Raw genomic sequence first — 17,734 nt, forward strand, 5'->3', positions numbered from 1 at the left:
GGCCTGCAGCCGGTACAAGCTTATCACACCTTGTACGGAGAGTATCGGTCGGCCAAGACGGCGACAACTCCCAGCGGTACCACACGCAGAACCACAAGTCCACAACACCACCTCCTCACTTTTGCTGCTCACGAATCCGGGGTTAGTCGGCCATTAGGGCGGTGCCGCTATCCGTGCGTTGTTCTCTTGCTATTTGCTGGAAAAGGTCAGTTGCATTTTGTGAATCACAAGTACAATTATGTAGATTTCGTCCTGGGGACCACCATCGATCCATCCACATTCACCGCCGCAACCGCACCGCACGCACAACCGACGGGAATCCATGGATGATTCTGGACTGTGCAAGGTCCCCAGCTGGGCGGGTAGGCCGGAGCTCTCAGCTCAGCTCACCTAACCGGGTCGTATCTTATTTTTCGCCATCGCATCGCACGATGTGAGGGAAAGGGTTGGGGGTTGGGGGGCTAGTAGTCCTCCGACTATGTGGCAGTAGCACTGCTCCATGTGGTTTGATGCGCTACTATTGTGTTACCGATTTGGCGCGCTGTCGTGCTCCTAGCCTCCCGGTGCGAGACGGACCAGAGACTATGCGACGAACTAAGACGCAGGTCGGAGGCAATCTGCCGGCAAAAGTTCAGACGATTGGTGTTGGTTTAGCTGGTGCTGGTTTAGCTTGCGCGTCAGGGGAAAAACCGGGTTTCACGCTTGGTCTGGTCATCGCTATTATCGTTATTGTTGATCTGTTTCTATTTATTCATCGCAACCAGCTCCGATTCGCATACATTCGCATATCGTGTTTCCAGGTCTTCGGCTATCCGGTTGCTCGACATTGGCATTGGCAACCCTTCCTCTGTCCAAAGACCCCTCCGCTTACGACGCGCGCCGGTTTCTTGGCGCTATCCTCGCTGTCGGTTACGGGGCAGCATACGGGGCACTGATACTTTCAGGATCAAGACTCCTCCTCCTCTCCGGATCCTTCATACTGTACTTGGACAACAGCAGACCTGTTGGACCAATTCGATTTGCCTGACTGAGCTGACTGGCCACTTTTAAAAAAGGCCGATTGGCGAATCGACTTCAGCGTGATTCGTAGGCCCGATAGCTGTAGGTAGCTGTGCGGGCAGGTGGCAGGGGAGGGCAGGTGGGCAAGCGGGCAAGCTTCTGGGCTGCCATTCATCACCGTCGGTTTAGCCAATCGGCGGCTAGCCTAGACCCTAGGCATGACGACGATAAGAGCACACGCTGATGTCATATAACATGAGTGCTAACCCCCCAACTCATGCGCCCACCCGTGATTGCCGAGACCAGTCGTTGGCAATTGGCAATTGGCGTCATAAGTGCCGTCGATGCTCGATGTGTCTCGGGCCCAGGCCATTGCCGAAAGACCTGTTCATGCCGGGCTGTCTCTTGAAGAAAACAGGCTCTCGTGATGGGAGTAGTTGAGGTATGCCGTGTCAGTAATCCAAGGTAACGTGAGTGATTCAAACAATAACGGCATCAAACCCCAGAGCACATGGAGGAAAAGCACACTCGGCTGCACACGCCTTCGTATCAGCGCTCTGCTGTGCGCTTTTCTTTTGCGTATCTATGTCGCCGTGTCGGCGAGACACCGACATGCAACTGACTTCGCATCGGCAACATCGAGAGACTTGCCGAGGAACGACTCAGCAGCGTCGGATGGTGCGTTACAGATATATCGTGCATTATCCGACCACTTATCACAGCCGCAGTAGTGTCGATGTAAGTCTATGAATCAGGCGCCAATCGATATTACCATCTTGTGTCGTGCACCTGCAGGCCCTGCTGCTCATGCAACGCCGACCAAACCCGGGACGCCGTAGTACGCGAACCGTCGCGCCTTGCTGCTGGCGCCAAACTGTACTGTGCTGTTACAACAGCTGGGCAATACGAGCCGTCGTAATACCGCGAGTTGCCTTTCCTTCGCGGGCGGGAAAACAGAGCAGCCGGCGCCCGTCGTGCTCGTGCGTGCACGTTGGCATCTACCGCTGCATAATACTCCCGCGAGCACGGTATGCCGTCGAGCACCGCCGGGAAGGGCGCGCCTCGGTCCCCCAGAAGAACTCGAAGCGCGTCTGCTCCGGCTTGGATCGATCAGCAAATCTAACGGCGCGGCCACTTTTCGAGGGCGGGGAAAAGCACACGTAGCCCATGTTTCCCCGCCCTCGCCAAGTGGTGGAGGGACCTCATCTGACAAGGAGCGCTTTTAGTCATGGAGATGAAGAAGGGAATGTACAGTGTGTGCCCGCCGCCACGAAAGTCGTCAACTCGGCGTTGAAGGTATCGTCATCTTGCCGAACCATGCCGAACCCCACCGAATTTGCCAGTGGGCGCGGGGCGCTTCCTTCGCCAAGATGGTAAACAAGATTCCTTGACGGAGTAAAGAACTCGGCTTACGTGAGTATTGCCTGACCTCGACTTGGATAATCCACGGCTGCCTAAATATGTCCTCGGATAGGCGATGTACAAGTCTAGTACTGTGATGAAAGTGATAGCGTCAAGGGTCTCCCTTGTCTTCGGTTAGGGCTGGGGCCAAGTTTGTCTTTGTACGTATCAGGGACACGGCGCAGCGGTCGTGGGAGGCGTCCAGCACGCCATGGAAAGACCTGCCGGCTAGCCGTCCAAGTTCGGCATCAATGATGAAAGCCAGAGGGTTTAGCTGGACTTGAAGGGTTGTCGACCGGGATATGCTCGGAATTTCTGCTCGAATGAGTATCCATGACTTGGCTTGAGTAAAAGTCTGATTCCACAGCACACAAGGCACAACATTTATCGCAATGAAAAGATAGCATGTCCAATAATTCAGTATACTACGCCAAGGACAAACTGCATGGGATATTCTCTGGGGCCATGATGCGTATGCTTGTCAGTCAAAATGGGCATCAGAATCCTCGGCGAAAAGATATTATCATGAGGAGTTGCCAGCAGTCGGCCGTATCAGCAATTAGTCAATGACACAAACCTCAGCCTCGGATACTCCAGGCTACAGGAGGTGGCTACCGCTGACCTTCCGTCCTATCTAGCAGTTATACTTAGAAACAGCCAATCTCCCCTATCTCTTTCGTGCCATATTTGCCCCTTTTCTTCGAATCGATGTGGATTCTAGCGCTGCGCCCAAAAAGACGAAGAACTTTCTGTCACAGGCAGACAGGCTAACATCAGCCCTTTATGGAGAGAGGTAGAGTTTCAGATCCTCTGCAGGTTGAACAGAAGAGTGAAGACGCAAATGGCGGTGATTGGACATGGTACGGCAAGGTTCAGACGGCCTGCGCCATGGGATGGTTTGTGATTAGCATAGCACCAAAATCTTAGAAACAACACACGCCTGCGCCCTTGGTGTGAAATGGTGTGATTGGGGACAGCCATCATTCTTCCTTCTTCCCTGACGGCTGGTGAATACGATGGAGCACATTCAGTATCGTATCAGCACGGCATTAATGTCTACGTGTGTTGAATCTCCCCATCCCTTGACAATCACCAATGGCTGAAGGGAAGGGAAACTTAACACCCCCAATCCACCCATATACACCCCTATGTTTTTGATATGCTGGGTTCTTCGCTCCGTAAAATCATAAGGGGTATGAAGAATGCAGGTTCTTCGGGACGAGCCGCAAACAAGCTCTCGTACGAAGCGAGATTAGGTGACTACCAGCAAGCCGGGAGGGCTATCTACATGGTCCGCCGTGGGCATGACGCCACCAATACACGACCGTACGGTGAGGCTATCCTCACGAGCTCTTGCCCAGTGGTAAGTGAGAGCGTCGAGAAGGTGATCCTGTGATGACGGGCGCCTTTTAGGGCGCGACGGTGGCGCGGGATCGCCCGTCACATTCATCGCATCCAACCCAATGGTGTTCACAAATCAACAAACAGTCCCTCAGCTCACTAGGTAGCTTTGACAACGAGGAGTCCTCTTGTTTTGTTTATATCTCTGGACGAGCTTCCCCAGACTCCCCGCATCCATACCTGACATTTCTGCGTCCGAGCCACGATACGGGGAAAAGGGAAGCCCAACAAGCTGTCATCCTCTCAAGCCCTTGTTTGCGAAGTGTTAGTGTCAACATCATGTCACATCTTTGACCGAAGGCGCATCGACATATCCCACGCATCCTTATCTCTCGCCAGCACAACCACCCGAAGCCTATCTAGCCTACCATGTCGCACTTACAGGCCGGCGTCCATCCGAGTCAGGACGAAGACTGGCTCGATCCCGCGGTTATCACCTGGGCGGTTGTCCCGACCGCCATCGCGATAGTAGTCGTGGCCCTGCGCTTTTACACGCGGCACTGCCTCATCAAGAAGATAGAGATCGAAGACTGGCTCGCATTGGGCGCGCTGCTATTGGCCATTGGTAACTCTATAGGAACCGGGAGACGTAAGTCGTTCAACCCACCGTCTTGACTTTTCGCCGGGATGTGAAAGAAACACAGAACGAAGACTAACAAAGCAAACTAATCTAGAGGCATACTTCGCCCTGGGGAAACATATCTCTGCCGTTAGCCCTGGGAGGTTGTCGAACTACTTCCGGGTAAGATAAATCAGAACAAAGACAAAAACATGTTCGTTATATTAGGTGACTTGAGGTCGCTAACTTAGCCCCTATCTACAGGCCGTGTGGTATACAGCGCTCTTCTACCATTTGTCGCTGGGTCTCGTCAAGGCATCGATTCTCTTCCTTTACATCCGCATGTTCAAGAGTTACGACAACGTCCGGCGCGCATCATGGGTTGTACTCGCTCTAGTCGCTATTGGTATGTGCGGCATCCTAGCAGTGATGATGACAGCATGTATCCCGCTCCGCAAGAAATGGGACCATGCTGTCGGAGACATTGACGGATACTGCCATCCAGTGGGTATTTGGTGGGCGATTACCGGATTCCAGGCCGGCACCGACGTAATCGTATTCCTAATGCCTTTACCCACCATCTACAAGTTAAGGCTCCCCAGGCGGCAGAAACTAGGCCTAGTCGCCGTGTTCGCAATCGGGCTATTGTGAGTACTTCTTCGAACTGGCAAAACTTTGCTGCTGTGCGGACCATGGCTGACCGTTCCTAGTGTCTGCCTCATCTCAGTCATGCGCATTGTCTGGATTTACAGATCAAACGACCCCGACTTCACATACACTGGTAGAATGATTGCCGAGTGGTCTTGTGTCGAAGTGAACACGGCAGTTATCTGTGCCTCCCTCATGGTGCTGAAGCCGCTCTATAGGAAGCTGCACCCGCACAAAACAAGGATGATACTGAAGGACGACATGCCTGGGTCCTACGAGCCTCCTCCAACAGTTGGCGGAGCGAGAGCGCGGCCGATGCTTCAGAATCATGGCTCGGAGTTGTTCAACTCGGTAGACGAGGCACCGCGGTCAGATGAACCACATAACAACTCAAATGTGTACCTGGATCACGGCGACAGTCTGGGAGCCCGTGGGTTGTCGCGCGACAGCTTGGGTAGTCCAACGATCCGTACCATGAGCCCAACACTGCCGGTAAAGCCATTTTTTATCGAAACGGTACGCGAAAATACTGATGGGGCCTCGCCAACAACTCACACGGGTTCACCCTTGAGTGTAAGGGTTTGGTAGCAGACAAGCAACCATAACACGTATCCAAGAGCGATACACCGATATTCGTACATATAGACTCAAGTTCGTTAGTAAATAGACCTTAATCATAATCACCGCGCCGCTTGTATAAAGCAGTTATTGGTCATCCAGTGACATAAGCACGGGGATATCGATACCACGCGGGCGGTGTATAGGGAGAGTTTCGGCCACGGACGATCATGTCAAATTGTCAATCTGATTTAAGGCACTGGCATCGACCAAGTTAGCAAGCGTACGGTGTCAATGTCATTAGGGACAGGTCCGGCACTCACTTTTTAGCAAACATGTCCCTTTCCTCCGCACTCGATTGACCCGGTTTCTTCTTGTTCAACGCCACTATATATGATGTTGTTTTCTGAATATCTGTTTTTCCTGCAAAGCTCAACGACCATCGGGACAGGACTAAGCAATGAGATCTGCGACGTTCATTGGCATCTCGTCAATTTGCGTCGAGTAGTAAACTATTTCCAAAGTCAGTATTACGCACAAAGATTGTGTGAGGACAAATACTTACGTTCGATGTCGCGCAGAATACGCACGTCTTCGCTAGTAACGAAGTTGATGGCAACACCCTTTCGCCCGAACCGTCCACTACGACCGATACGGTGGATGTAGTTCTCACGGTTGCTGGGAAGATCGTAGTTGATGACCAAGCTGACTTGCTGGACATCAATACCACGGGCCCAGACGTCTGTCGAGATGAGCACTCTGCTGTTGCCCTGTCGGAAGTCCTGCATAATGCTGTCTCTCTCCTTCTGCGGCATGTCTCCGTGCATGCTGCTGACGGTAAAGTTGGCCTCGCGCATCTTGTCGGTCAGCCAGTCGACCTTCCGGCGAGTGTTACAGAATATGACGGCTTGGGTGATGGTCAAGGTATCGTATAGATCGCAGAGAGTGTCGAACTTCCAGTCCTCTTTCTCGACAGCAATAAAGTACTGCTTCAGTCCCTCCAGCGTCAGTTCGTCGCGCTTGACCAAGATGCGGACGGGGTCGGTCATGAACTTGGTGGTCATGTCGAGCACATCGTAGGGGAGAGTGGCGGACACGACAACGACCTGGGTTGCGGGCGGGAGGTATCGGTAAACGTCGTAGATCTGCTCGCGGAAACCCTGGTTAAGGAGCTCATCGGCTTCATCAAGGACTAGCATCTTGATGTGGCGAGTTCGCAGATGACGGCGACGGATCATGTCGGCAACACGGCCAGGGGTGCCGGAGACAATGTGTTGGCCGTAGTCGAGCTTCCGGATGTCCTCGCCAACGTTGGTTCCGCCAATGCAGGCGTGGCATTGGACGTTCATATAATCGCCAAGAGCCATGACGACGGACTGGATCTGGGTGGCCAACTCTCGTGTGGGGGACAAGACGAGGGCTTGGGTTTCGCGAACGGCGGTGTCGATGACCTGCAGCATCGAGATCGAGAAGGTGGCCGTCTTTCCTGTACCGGACTGAGCCTGTGCGATGGTGTCGCGTCCCTTGCAGACCTGCACAATGGCACGAGACTGGACGGCGGATGGCGACTCGTAGCCATAGGCGTAGACACCGCGCAGGAGGTTTTCCTTCAGCGACATGGATTCGAAGGTCGGATGGACTGTGACCTCTTTGGAGGTCGAGAACTCCATCTTCTCGTCTGCGCGACGATCGATACCGCCTCCTTCAGCCATGGTGATGATGGTTGGTGTTCTTGTCGAAAATGCGAATGGGTATGAATCGGCAGAGGGACGGTTGGAGTATGAGGAATACTGTCGCGTAATGAAGCTGTTGCAGACAAGCCTGTGTGAGGATGAGGTAGCTGGGAAAATTTAGGTGGAGCTTGGATTGATGCGCGCTCTGTCGTTGTCTTGCCTGAGGACTCCCCGCAGTTTTTCGGTGTTGATACTCCAACATGACTGGCTCTTGACGTGCTGGCGACTAGGCGGATGGCTCTCGCAGGCCCACTGTTTCTTTGCCGTCTAAAGTCCGTGCTGCGAAGTCGATATGATTGGCCTGAGCCTAAGCCTTCCCAAATATTTCCAGCTTCAACTTCACCCAGGCCCTTGCCATTTCATCGCGATACCCCCGAGAAAACAGTCGACCCTGCAATCTGACTGAATTCTAAGGCGTACTGCACTGCGGTTGGAGATCCAGCCCCCACACTTGACGCGCAATGTTGTTGGAAGAGCAGCGCTTCCTCCACGAGGATCTCGAGCGCCTGGAGCAAGGCATCGCGGATCGCATTGGCGAGGAGCCGAAACACGTGAGTCCGTCCAGATGTCGCTTTCTTTTTCCATCACAAGAGCTGACCATGTGTTCGATCAGATCCGGGATCGCCTCACGCGGGACCACCAAGTCTCCGAATTCCTGGACCGCATAGCTTCCCAGTCCAACAAGCTCCTCGAAATCTATCGCGATGCCGACGGTACGCGCTCCAAAGAGATCCAGCAGATCGGCACGGGCGACCCCATGGAGGAGTTCCATAAGCAGCTAGCCGAGATCAAGAACTTCCACACGCGATACCCCAACGAACCTGTCGAGAACCTGGAGCGCGCCTATCGACCCAGGAAACCTACCGAGGCAGAAGCCGCCCAGCCTACCGTCGTGGACTCTCTGTTCACCGGAGAGGAAGCTTTTGGCCGCTTCTTCGATCTCCATTCATGCCACGAAGCGTATCTCAACCTTCCTAACGCGAAGCGCTTGAGCTATCTGCAGTACCTGGACGTGTTCGACAATTTTTCGGCGGGAGCTGGCGGGCTAAAACGGGGCGAAAAGTTGACGGACCAGTACTTCCGATACACTGGGACCTTGTCACAATACCTGGAAGGATTCATGAAGAGGACGCGACCCTTGGAGAACGTCGACAAGGTGCTGACAGACTTTGACAAGGAGTTCGATGAGGCTTGGGAGAAGGACGACGTCGAGGGTTGGAAGTCAGAGACCGTGGCCGTCTCGACCTCTGGAGTATCCCGCCAGCTAAGCTCGGCCGAGGCAGTATACTGCGAGGACTGCGAAAAAGAATTCAAGAATGAGAATGTCTACAAGGGCCATTTATCGGGGAAGAAGCACGTCAGAGCCGCTGCAGACCGCAAAAAGAGGATAGAGGAGAACCAAGAGACAGGCGACGGCTCCAACGGCGAGAGCAGGGGAGGCGTATCCGCAACAAGACTCAAGGAGCGCGCCATTGCTGAGCGAGAGCATCGGGTCAAGCGTCTCGCATCGGCCATGAGTACCGAGCGCGGTGACACCCGCGTCAATGTCGAGCGGAAACAGGGTATGACGGAACGTGAGCGCCAACAAGAGCTCGAGAACCTGTTCAGTGCCACTGTGGAAACCCAACCTGCAGAGGCGGGCGAGGGCGAGGAGGGCGAAGACGACGAAGACAGATTCTACAACCCCCTCAAACTTCCCCTGGCGTGGGATGGCAAGCCTATTCCCTATTGGCTGTACAAGCTCCACGGCCTTGGCGTCGAGTTCTCTTGCGAGGTCTGCGGAAACTTCGTCTACATGGGCAGGAGAGCCTTTGATAAGCACTTTAACGAAGCGCGTCACATCTACGGCCTTAAGTGCCTCGGCATCACGAACACGTCGCTGTTCAGAGACATCACGGGCATCGACGAGGCTTTGCGGCTATGGGAGAAGATCCAGAAGGACAAGAAGAAGGACAAGATTGACGATGGCGCCATGGTGCAGATGGAGGACGCCGACGGCAACGTGATGCCAGAAAAGGTGTACTATGACTTGCAGAAGCAAGGTCTGTTGTAATTATATCAGCTTAATGGCGTTTCAAAGGACTCCTGTGATCTGATATCGGGGAGAGCAGGTAGTGAAGGGGCTGTATACAAACCAATGATGTATCCATTTTTGCCCCTGATATTGAACCACGACTAGTGTGATAAACCCGTATAGGGGTGGTAAGCCATCACTTACGCTTGGCCAAAGGTGATCATTACGTAGACTTTACAATGCTGATTTGTAGAAGTGTTGTCACATGAGGAACAGCCGCCTGTCCGTCAAGCTGCCCTTACGTCCTCGGCCAGGGCCATCCCATACGAGTTGGATAGCAACTCAGATAACCGAATCCGTGAGCCATGCTGATCAGGCCGATAACATCGGCTTTACTGCTGCCATTGAACTCGGGCGGATTCTCCTGGAGACGCGATTAACGCACCCAGTCATCGTTGTTTGCGAATTCCCCAAGCACGTGTTGAAGAATGTCATCACCTTTTATATCGAGACAACACCTCCAGCCTCGACTTTGGCGACCGAACACACCTTCCCTCCACCCACGCCCAACCGCCGACTTCCCTTCGTCCAGGTCTTGGTGAGGGCCGAGTTCGACGTCCGCATCCCTGACAAGCGTCCCTGACAAGTTCTACGAGGACGTGCTTATTCCTTGATAATGTAGTGAAAAGGCTGTTTCACCTTGACCAGTCAGCTTCCAGTGAGATACGAGAAAACATATATATTAGCCATAAGGGAACGAGATGCCCAGCCTACGAATAGTTCACCTTCCATTGACTGCGTCCCCCCACCAATGGTTGAGTCCGTCTGGTAGATTGATTTACTGTGGAATTCACGAGCTGGTGGAATAACACGAATTGGCAGAAACAAACGAGACCGCACTTCTCCCACCCCCCTCGCAAAAAACAAATCTTTGACGTGTTATGTTTCCAACCCAATTGTTGTGTCCATTCCAATTGTTGCCTCCACTCCCAAAGACTCGCACACCCATCACCACCACCGACACAAGCAAATATGGACGAGGAACAACCAAAGACCATCCTCGGCCGTTTCGGTCGCTTCCTTCGTGAGGAAGGAGACGATGCTACCGAAGATGATGCTCCAGAGTTCATGAATGAACATAAGTTGCTTGAATTTTTGACCAACTCACCTGTGTTCACTACCGGCGCCGCTAACTGGACCAGCGACTTCCTTTCACTCGAACCTGACCGAATGTCGCAAATTATTCCACAATTCGGGCTGCTTGGAAACGTCACTGGGTCGCCACACACGCTCGAGGAGCGTCTGTTAATGACCAACCTCAACTTACCCTGGTCGGCATTTATCTGTGGCTCCCAAGGTGCCGGCAAGAGTCACACCCTTAGCTGTTTGGTTGAGAACACGGTCATCACCAGTAGTGATGCAGGCCAGCTACCCTGGCCCATGTCGGTGTTGGCGATGCATTACGATAACAATTCAGGCTATAGCAACACCCAACTCTGCGAGGTGGCATATCTTTGTTCCCGTGATGTCCCAGTCAACGTGTTGGTCTCCCCATCTCACATATGGGCATTGAAGAAGCTGTACACCGAGCTGCCTGGGTTGCCCCCGGATCACCCAAGACCCAACGTGTACCCTCTGTACCTCAAAGAGGATCACCTTGACGTCTCGAACATGATGAAGCTCATGGCCGTCGATCCAAAGGCATCCAGTACTCCTCTGTATGTGGATGTTGTCAGGAACATGATTCGAGAGATGGCTATGGAAGGGCCGCAAAACTTCACCTACACGAAATTTCGCCAGAGAGTTGACCAATTCCCTTGGTTGAGAGGCCAGGAGATGCCCTTGAAGATGAGACTCGCCCTCATAGACAGTTTCATCGCGCCAGGCGATTATACAACGAGTACAAGACCAGCGCCGGCCGAAGAGGACATCTGGGCTTTCAAGCCAGGCACCATCACAATAATCGACCTTTCCGATCCTCAAATTAGCAATGACGACGCCTGCATACTGTTTGCGATTTGTCTTTCGGTCTTTATGAAGAACCCCGCCAAGGGTGGACGTGTGGTTGCCCTTGACGAGGCTCATAAGGTAAATTCATGTTGACTGACGATGCAATGGGCGATGCTAACTGAGATGCCTGGCAGTTTCTAGTGCAGAGCGGAGAGGCTCGTGTGCTCACTTCGGATCTCACATCAATCATCCGCCAGCAACGACACACAGGCACACGGGTCTTCATCGCGACGCAGGAACCTACCCTAGCGCCTGAACTGATTGACCTGTCCAATGTCACGTTTGTCCATCGTTTTCTGTCCCCTTCGTGGTACCAGATTCTGAAGAAGCATCTGGCCGGTGCTAATAAACATGACTCCGAGAACTCGAACAAATTGTTCGAGACCATTGTCAAGTTGCGCACTGGACAGGCACTCATGTTCAGCCCTACGGCCTTAACAGAGTTGCCCGCTTCGTACGGCCAGCCTGTCCAGCTCTTAGGCAACAATTACTTGAAGGTTAGTATCAGGAAGCGCCTGACCGCAGATGGAGGTCGAAGCATGGCTTCTTCAGAATCGGCCACCCTAAGCTCGGGACAGACGGTTGACGTGCAGGTTCCCATGCACGTCGTGGTCAGGCCTCCGCAGCCATTGAACACAAAGAGGGGCCTAAGCGGCGGCTATCCCGATGCAAAGAGATACAAAACCGAACCCGGCGCTCCTGCTGGGCCTGCTGGACCTGCTCCGCCTGCCGTACCTGCCGTACCCAGCGGCGTGCCTGCCGCCCCTGCCGCCACTGCCCGAGCTGCGCCAGCCCCCGACTACCGTGAAGTCTTGAACGAAGCCAAGCTATTGGCGCGTATCAAGTGTCTGGACGGCTCGTGGAATTTCTCGAAGAAACTGACAGTGGGTCAGTTGCATCTACTTTATAGCAGCCTTGATGTACGTTTTGGTTGCGCTGCAGGAACCATTGCTGAGATGGTGGGACGTCTGGGCTCTGTTCATGACTTCTTCCACAGTAACAATTCGGGGATTAACGGTCATTTGTCGGCCATACTGGAGAAGTAGCTAGCTACTCTAACGGCATAGCACTATTTGGCAAGAGGCCGCTGGAATAGAAAGGATAACGTGATCACTGTGCATTATTCTATTGACCAGGTTGGGGAACTTATCCAATTGAGTTGATGCGATGCCGCAACCCGGCTTGGAGCAGGAACAGAGCCTAAGCAAAAAGCATTCCTTACGTAGCTCGGCAAGGAGCCTGTAAGCTTGTTCAGATGCAGCTTGCAGGTTGCCAGGATACACCGGCATCGCAGTCCACTAAAATTAGTCCTGGCGTGCCGATCTAACCCCACTGAGTCTCTACTGCAACCTTGCTTTTTGCGGGTTTTGCGGGCTTTTGCTACCTAAACAGACTAAAGGGAGAAAAGCCCAGCCTTGCGGGCCGGGCTTTGACGTCACAAACTAGCCATTCTCCAGCCAAATAACGCGTCCGTTTCACCAAAGGAAACATCGCTTGACGATTCACAATTTACCGCTTCCCACTGATCGCGATGAAAAAACGGCGCAGAGGTCCCGCAACGGTCGAGGCCATGTCAGCATGTCTGCTCTTCGCGAAGCCCCTTGTCCACTGTCCACGATGTGCGTCACACACACCACCCCCGGAGAGAATGCCCCCTTCCTGGACCGATGCGGCTCTCTGACCAAGGTTTGTTGAATCTGCAGGCCGCATGCAGGCCGGGATGGTCAGTAGCTGGGCTGCTGGGATCGAATCTATTCTTTCCCAAACTACATACGCAACCGCAATCCTCCAAGGAGCCATGAGTGGGGAGCTTGACACAACCAAGTTTCGTCTACTTTCCCTTCCCTCGACGAGCGGCTAGATTTGCATCGTCTGTTCTCTTAATAATACCTTCGGAGTCCCTCCATCTCTCTCTTTTTTGATGTTCATGTTGTCTTATTCCCCGTGATTGGTCCTGTCTTCTTGGTATATTGCGTGCGTGCAGTCCAATAGAGAATCCTCATTCCTTCCCCTTACCTAGACATCACCTTTGGCCTCCACCTTCACTCAGCATCGCCATGTCGAAGCTCGCTCGTACCCTCGTTGCGAGCCAATGCCTTCTTTTGGCTCTGGCACAAGATGCCCTGCCCATCACAGTCTCCGACACAACGCCTCTGGGCGCGTCGGCGCATGTCGATCCCTCGTTTGCTGGCTTCGGCATTGAGCCCTCCAACATATTCTCCTTCATGGGCCAGGACGAACCCAACCAATTGACACTCAACCTGGTCGACAACCTCGTGAAAATCACCGGCCGGCCGCCGCACTTTCGCATAGGCGGAAACACGGCTGACACCATGATCTATCGCGAGGACCAAGACATGTGGAACTGGAAGAAAAACCCCAACCCCAAGGGACAAGGAAACTTCCCCACCGACGAGTTTATCATCGGACCGCATTATTTCGATGTCGTCAATCGCTTACCGAAAGGGACGCCCGTCACTTGGGGGCTGAGTTTGGCCTATATGGAAGACGACTACATCGAGCAAATCACCACCACAGCCCAGCAGGTCATCGACAGGTGCAAGAACCTGAACCTGGTGTCGTTCGAGATCGGGAACGAGCCTGATCTCTACGGCCAGAACGGCTTCCGCACAGGCACGTGGGATGCCAAGGTTTATTCCGAGCAATGGCTCGACAGGGCCAAGGCCATCTGGAAGCAGGTCCTGAAGCCCAACAACATTTCCAGCGATTTCTTCGAAACTTCGTGTACGGCGTCGACCATTGGTACCACTTTCGAGATTAAGGATATGTCCACCTACGGCATCACTGCCGACGCGCCAGACTCCTCCAATTCTTTCATCAAGAGCTGGAACCAGCACGACTACTACTACTACATCGGTGTTTCTACTTACGCGCTCACCATGGACCACTTCATGCAGCTGTCGACCACCGAGGACCAGTTCGCGGCGTGGGAAGAGCAGATCGACCAAGCCCATGCAACGGGCTACCCTTACGCACTCCGCGAGATGGGTGTTGTTGGTCCCATCGGCATGGAAGGCATCACCAACACGTTTGGCGCCGCCCTCTGGTCTCTCAACTTCCTGCTCTACGCCACTACCCTGAACATCACCTCGGTACAGTTCCACATGACTGACAACAGCAACGCCAGTGCTTGGCAGCCTGTTGAGAGATACGGTCGCCAGCCCTTTGTGCGACCTCTGTACTACAGCTATGCTGCTTTCGACCAGATCATCGGCCCCACCTGCAACGCGCAGGTCTACCAGCTGCAACCCAAGGAATTCCCCGGCAGCTACAAGGGCTACGTCAAGTTGTACTCCGTGTACCAGGGCGGCCAGCTCGCTTCTGTCGTTGTCATCAACAGCAAGCCCGCCAACGTCTCGGTTACCGATAAGCCGAGTCTGGATATCAAGGTTTCGCTTCCCAAGTCGCTGTCGGGCAAGCAAATGCACCTCGCGCGCCTGACGAACGAGGGCGCCGACGCCACGCACAACACGGTCTGGAACGGCATCAGCTACGAGAAGAACAGCGACGGCACGCCGAGCCAGGTTCACGATGATGACGAGACAGCATCCGTCGAGTCGGACGGCACCCTCACCATCACGGTGCGCGACTCGGAAGCGGTCGTCGCCAACCTCGAGAACAAGGTCGGCAAGGGCCTGAAGGCCGACACCACGGCCTGTGCCGCATTCGTCGAAAAGTCGCCAGGCGTCGGCTCTCAGGTGGGGCCTGACGGCACGAGCAACAGCGATGGCGACGAGGACAAGAACGCTGGCGCCGGAATTAGTGCGCGAGGCGGGCTTGTCGTCGCGCTGGTGGGCTTCGTTGCCGGCACTCTGTTATTGTTCTAAATTACGACTTTCTGTTTTTTCCACGTCATGATTATGACTGGCATGCTTTCACGATAAAGAAGAGACTCGAAGACTAGAGATAGATACACTTTGTTCTATCAATTGTAATTAGAGGAAGACGTGGAAGAGGGGGGCTTTACATAATGTTTACTTTACTTGATGGACAAGGCGAGGCGGGCGTTTCAGGGTTGGCTTACATTAATGGATTATGAAAGGAAATTCACATGATATACACAATAATTCTTCGATTACTGGATATGCCGAGTTCCCGATTGTGAGACAACTGACTTGGATCAGTGGAACATGTCTGTACCAATCCCCAGCGCCCCAATGTCGGCTATTGTCAATGAGCACCCTAGATGAACTGTCACGAGTTCATGCTCATGTGCCGAATCTCCTACTTTGCAGGTCAGCTATTTCTGTCAAGCGAACTCAATTTGTATTGCGGAAAGGAGCTGCGGCAAGGAGCGTCGGCAATCCTCCGCCGTAGGACTCAGGATTTCCCCCTGGGAAAAATGTACACCGACAGTTGTTTCACCGAGTGAGCTGAACTCTTTTCTGATGGAAACTATGAATGACCCTGACACTGACAGCAAGGGGGAGAGTCAAATCCGTACCTTCCACAGAACGGCCAAAAGGTTGCGGGTCTTGTAATACGCTGCCTACACCTATTTCTGAAGCACCCCTTTAAACAAGTCTTGAATATGTTGGTGCACCTAGACAATCCTCAAAGATGAGTCGGCTCCGGTTTATGTTTGGTGACGAAGTCTCTTCAACAAGAATGGATACACCGCTTTGTGAGGAAAAGGGGTGAGTGGGGCTGGCGTCACGACTACTCCCCGTCAAACAAGAACGCCCGAGCATCCCTCGCCGCCGCCTCGACCTCCCGCCCCATCCCGAACCCCCGTACGACAGCACCAAGTCGTGCGGCGCCAAGTCGGTCCCGTGGAACCGCACCCGGTTCCCCGCCACGCCCGCCATCTGCCCCGCGAAATCCCGGACCCCGTCGAAGAAGCCCTCGGCGCCGCCGGCGTGGACGAAGAGCGGCACGCGCGTCCGGAACGGCCGGTGCAGGGGCGAGAGGTACGGCCGCACTCGCTCGTCGTCGTGATCCGGTGGGAAGTAGGCGTCGACCCCCACTGCAGCAGCGACGCCGGCAGGAAGTCGCTCTGCTCGTTGCGGACGGCGGCGTAGTCGGCGCCCGCGCGCGGCGTGACGTGCACCCACGGCGACCACACGATGGCGCCGCCCGGCCGCGGCAGAGAGGCGTCGGGCGTCGCTTCTTCCAGGTACCGCACCAGGCCGAGGACTAGGTTCCCCGCCGCCGAGTCCCCGGACAGGACGACGTTGCGCGGCGCGACGCCGAGCGACAGCACGTGGCGGTAGACGGTCGCGAGGTCCTGCAGGGCGGCCGGGAAGCGGGCGGGCGCGGCGCCCGAGGCGAGCCGGTACTGGGCCACCAGGGTGCGCGAGGCGCCGAGGTGGCGGTTCATGACGCGCGAGACGAGCCTGCCCTGCTCCTCCTGCCCGTAGGCCAGGACGAAGGCGCCGCCGGGGAAGTGCAGCACGACTTTCTCGTCTTGGGTGCCGCTGGGGTCGGGCGGCGGCGGGGGCGCTGGATACCACATGCCGCCCACCGGCGCCGGCTTCACGACGCTGGAGCTCAAGACGTGGGCGTAGACCTCCGCCGAGTCTGCCGGCGGCGGCGGCATTGCCAGCATGAAACGCCCCTCCGCCTCGGCTTTGCGGTGGTCCGCGAGGACGGTGGCGAGGTCGTCGGACCGGGTGTCCGATCGGAACTTCAGGAGCTGACGTGCGACTTCGTTTAGCATGCACATCTTGAAGCTCCATCCTGCCGCGGGCCGAGTCGAGGGGAGACTGGAGCGGCCTAAGAGCCATGGCAGCGTGACGATGGCCCTCGCGATCACGTACGCGGCATACAACCCCTTCCAGGGTTGAATCGACACCAGGGGAGCCATGGCTACAACAAGCTTTGGTAGATTGGGAGCTATATATATATGGAACGGGAGAAAGGATTTAGGAGGTCAGTATCTATTCTTACAGAAATGATCTTGCTGGTGGAGGTGTCCCGTCTTATTGAATCCTAGCAATCATACAGTGCTGACCACCATCCATGTATGGTTGACCAACTGTAGCCCCTGTCCGTCAGCCTGCTTGTTGTTTGCTATAAGTACTCAAAAGGCAACACTCTGCGTGCCGGAGCTTGGCAAAGTACGAGGAATTGCCGCTTCCACCAATGTAAAGATCCAAATGAAACATATGTAGGCTCTCAACGAATCAACCGAGGGAGAACGTGACACTCAAGCGCAGCACCAAGAAAGAGCCACGTAGTGAAGGGGACCCCTTTGTCCGTCCAATGGATATATCGCAACACTATGGCCTAGGGACACCAAGCTCACTTAGAATACGCTTCTCAATTAGTGCAGAACTATGTTCAGTTGCCGCCAAGTTACTTAAGCAGGATCTCCTACAGCGTGGCCGTGCCACTTCAGTCCAGCCATATAATCATACATAGATATAGTCCCACCACCGATATGCAGTC

General features: G+C 54.4%; 6 protein-coding genes across 6 annotated transcripts; 4 read left to right on the forward strand and 2 right to left on the reverse strand.

The window, feature by feature from the left end:
* Nucleotides 1–4,170: 4,170 nt before the first annotated feature.
* On the forward strand, nt 4,171–5,596 carry PG998_008558 (uncharacterized protein; the record flags this gene model as incomplete). Its single annotated transcript, XM_066875374.1, has 4 exons — nt 4,171–4,390; nt 4,476–4,543; nt 4,625–5,007; nt 5,071–5,596. The coding sequence occupies 4 exons, from the start codon at nt 4,171–4,173 to the stop codon at nt 5,594–5,596; spliced, it is 1,197 nt and encodes a 398-aa protein (XP_066731319.1).
* Nucleotides 5,597–6,019: 423 nt separating this feature from the next.
* On the reverse strand, nt 6,020–7,278 carry PG998_008559 (ATP-dependent RNA helicase; the record flags this gene model as incomplete). The annotated part of the gene is made up of 2 exons (XM_066875375.1): nt 6,020–6,078; nt 6,132–7,278. 2 exons carry the CDS (start codon nt 7,276–7,278, stop codon nt 6,020–6,022), a joined length of 1,206 nt encoding a protein of 401 aa, XP_066731320.1.
* Nucleotides 7,279–7,760: 482 nt separating this feature from the next.
* PG998_008560 (Splicing factor 3a) lies at nt 7,761–9,352 on the forward strand (the record flags this gene model as incomplete). Its single annotated transcript, XM_066875376.1, has 2 exons — nt 7,761–7,850; nt 7,913–9,352. 2 exons carry the CDS (start codon nt 7,761–7,763, stop codon nt 9,350–9,352), a joined length of 1,530 nt encoding a protein of 509 aa, XP_066731321.1.
* Nucleotides 9,353–10,345: 993 nt separating this feature from the next.
* Nucleotides 10,346–11,890, forward strand: PG998_008561 (uncharacterized protein; the record flags this gene model as incomplete). The annotated part of the gene is made up of 3 exons (XM_066875377.1): nt 10,346–11,401; nt 11,458–11,820; nt 11,876–11,890. 3 exons carry the CDS (start codon nt 10,346–10,348, stop codon nt 11,888–11,890), a joined length of 1,434 nt encoding a protein of 477 aa, XP_066731322.1.
* A 1,490-nt stretch (nt 11,891–13,380) lies between these two features.
* Nucleotides 13,381–15,171, forward strand: PG998_008562 (uncharacterized protein; the record flags this gene model as incomplete). Its single annotated transcript, XM_066875378.1, has 1 exon — nt 13,381–15,171. The coding sequence occupies one exon, from the start codon at nt 13,381–13,383 to the stop codon at nt 15,169–15,171; it is 1,791 nt and encodes a 596-aa protein (XP_066731323.1).
* Nucleotides 15,172–15,538: 367 nt separating this feature from the next.
* On the reverse strand, nt 15,539–17,150 carry PG998_008563 (uncharacterized protein; the record flags this gene model as incomplete). The annotated part of the gene is made up of 3 exons (XM_066875379.1): nt 15,539–15,568; nt 16,090–16,269; nt 16,356–17,150. 3 exons carry the CDS (start codon nt 17,148–17,150, stop codon nt 15,539–15,541), a joined length of 1,005 nt encoding a protein of 334 aa, XP_066731324.1.
* Between the last annotated feature and the right edge of the window lie 584 nt (nt 17,151–17,734).

Source organism: Apiospora kogelbergensis (genome assembly GCF_038363985.1).
Source record: "Apiospora kogelbergensis strain CBS 113332 chromosome Unknown utg000005l_segment0_segment0, whole genome shotgun sequence".
Taxonomy (NCBI): Eukaryota; Fungi; Ascomycota; class Sordariomycetes; order Amphisphaeriales; family Apiosporaceae; genus Apiospora; species Apiospora kogelbergensis.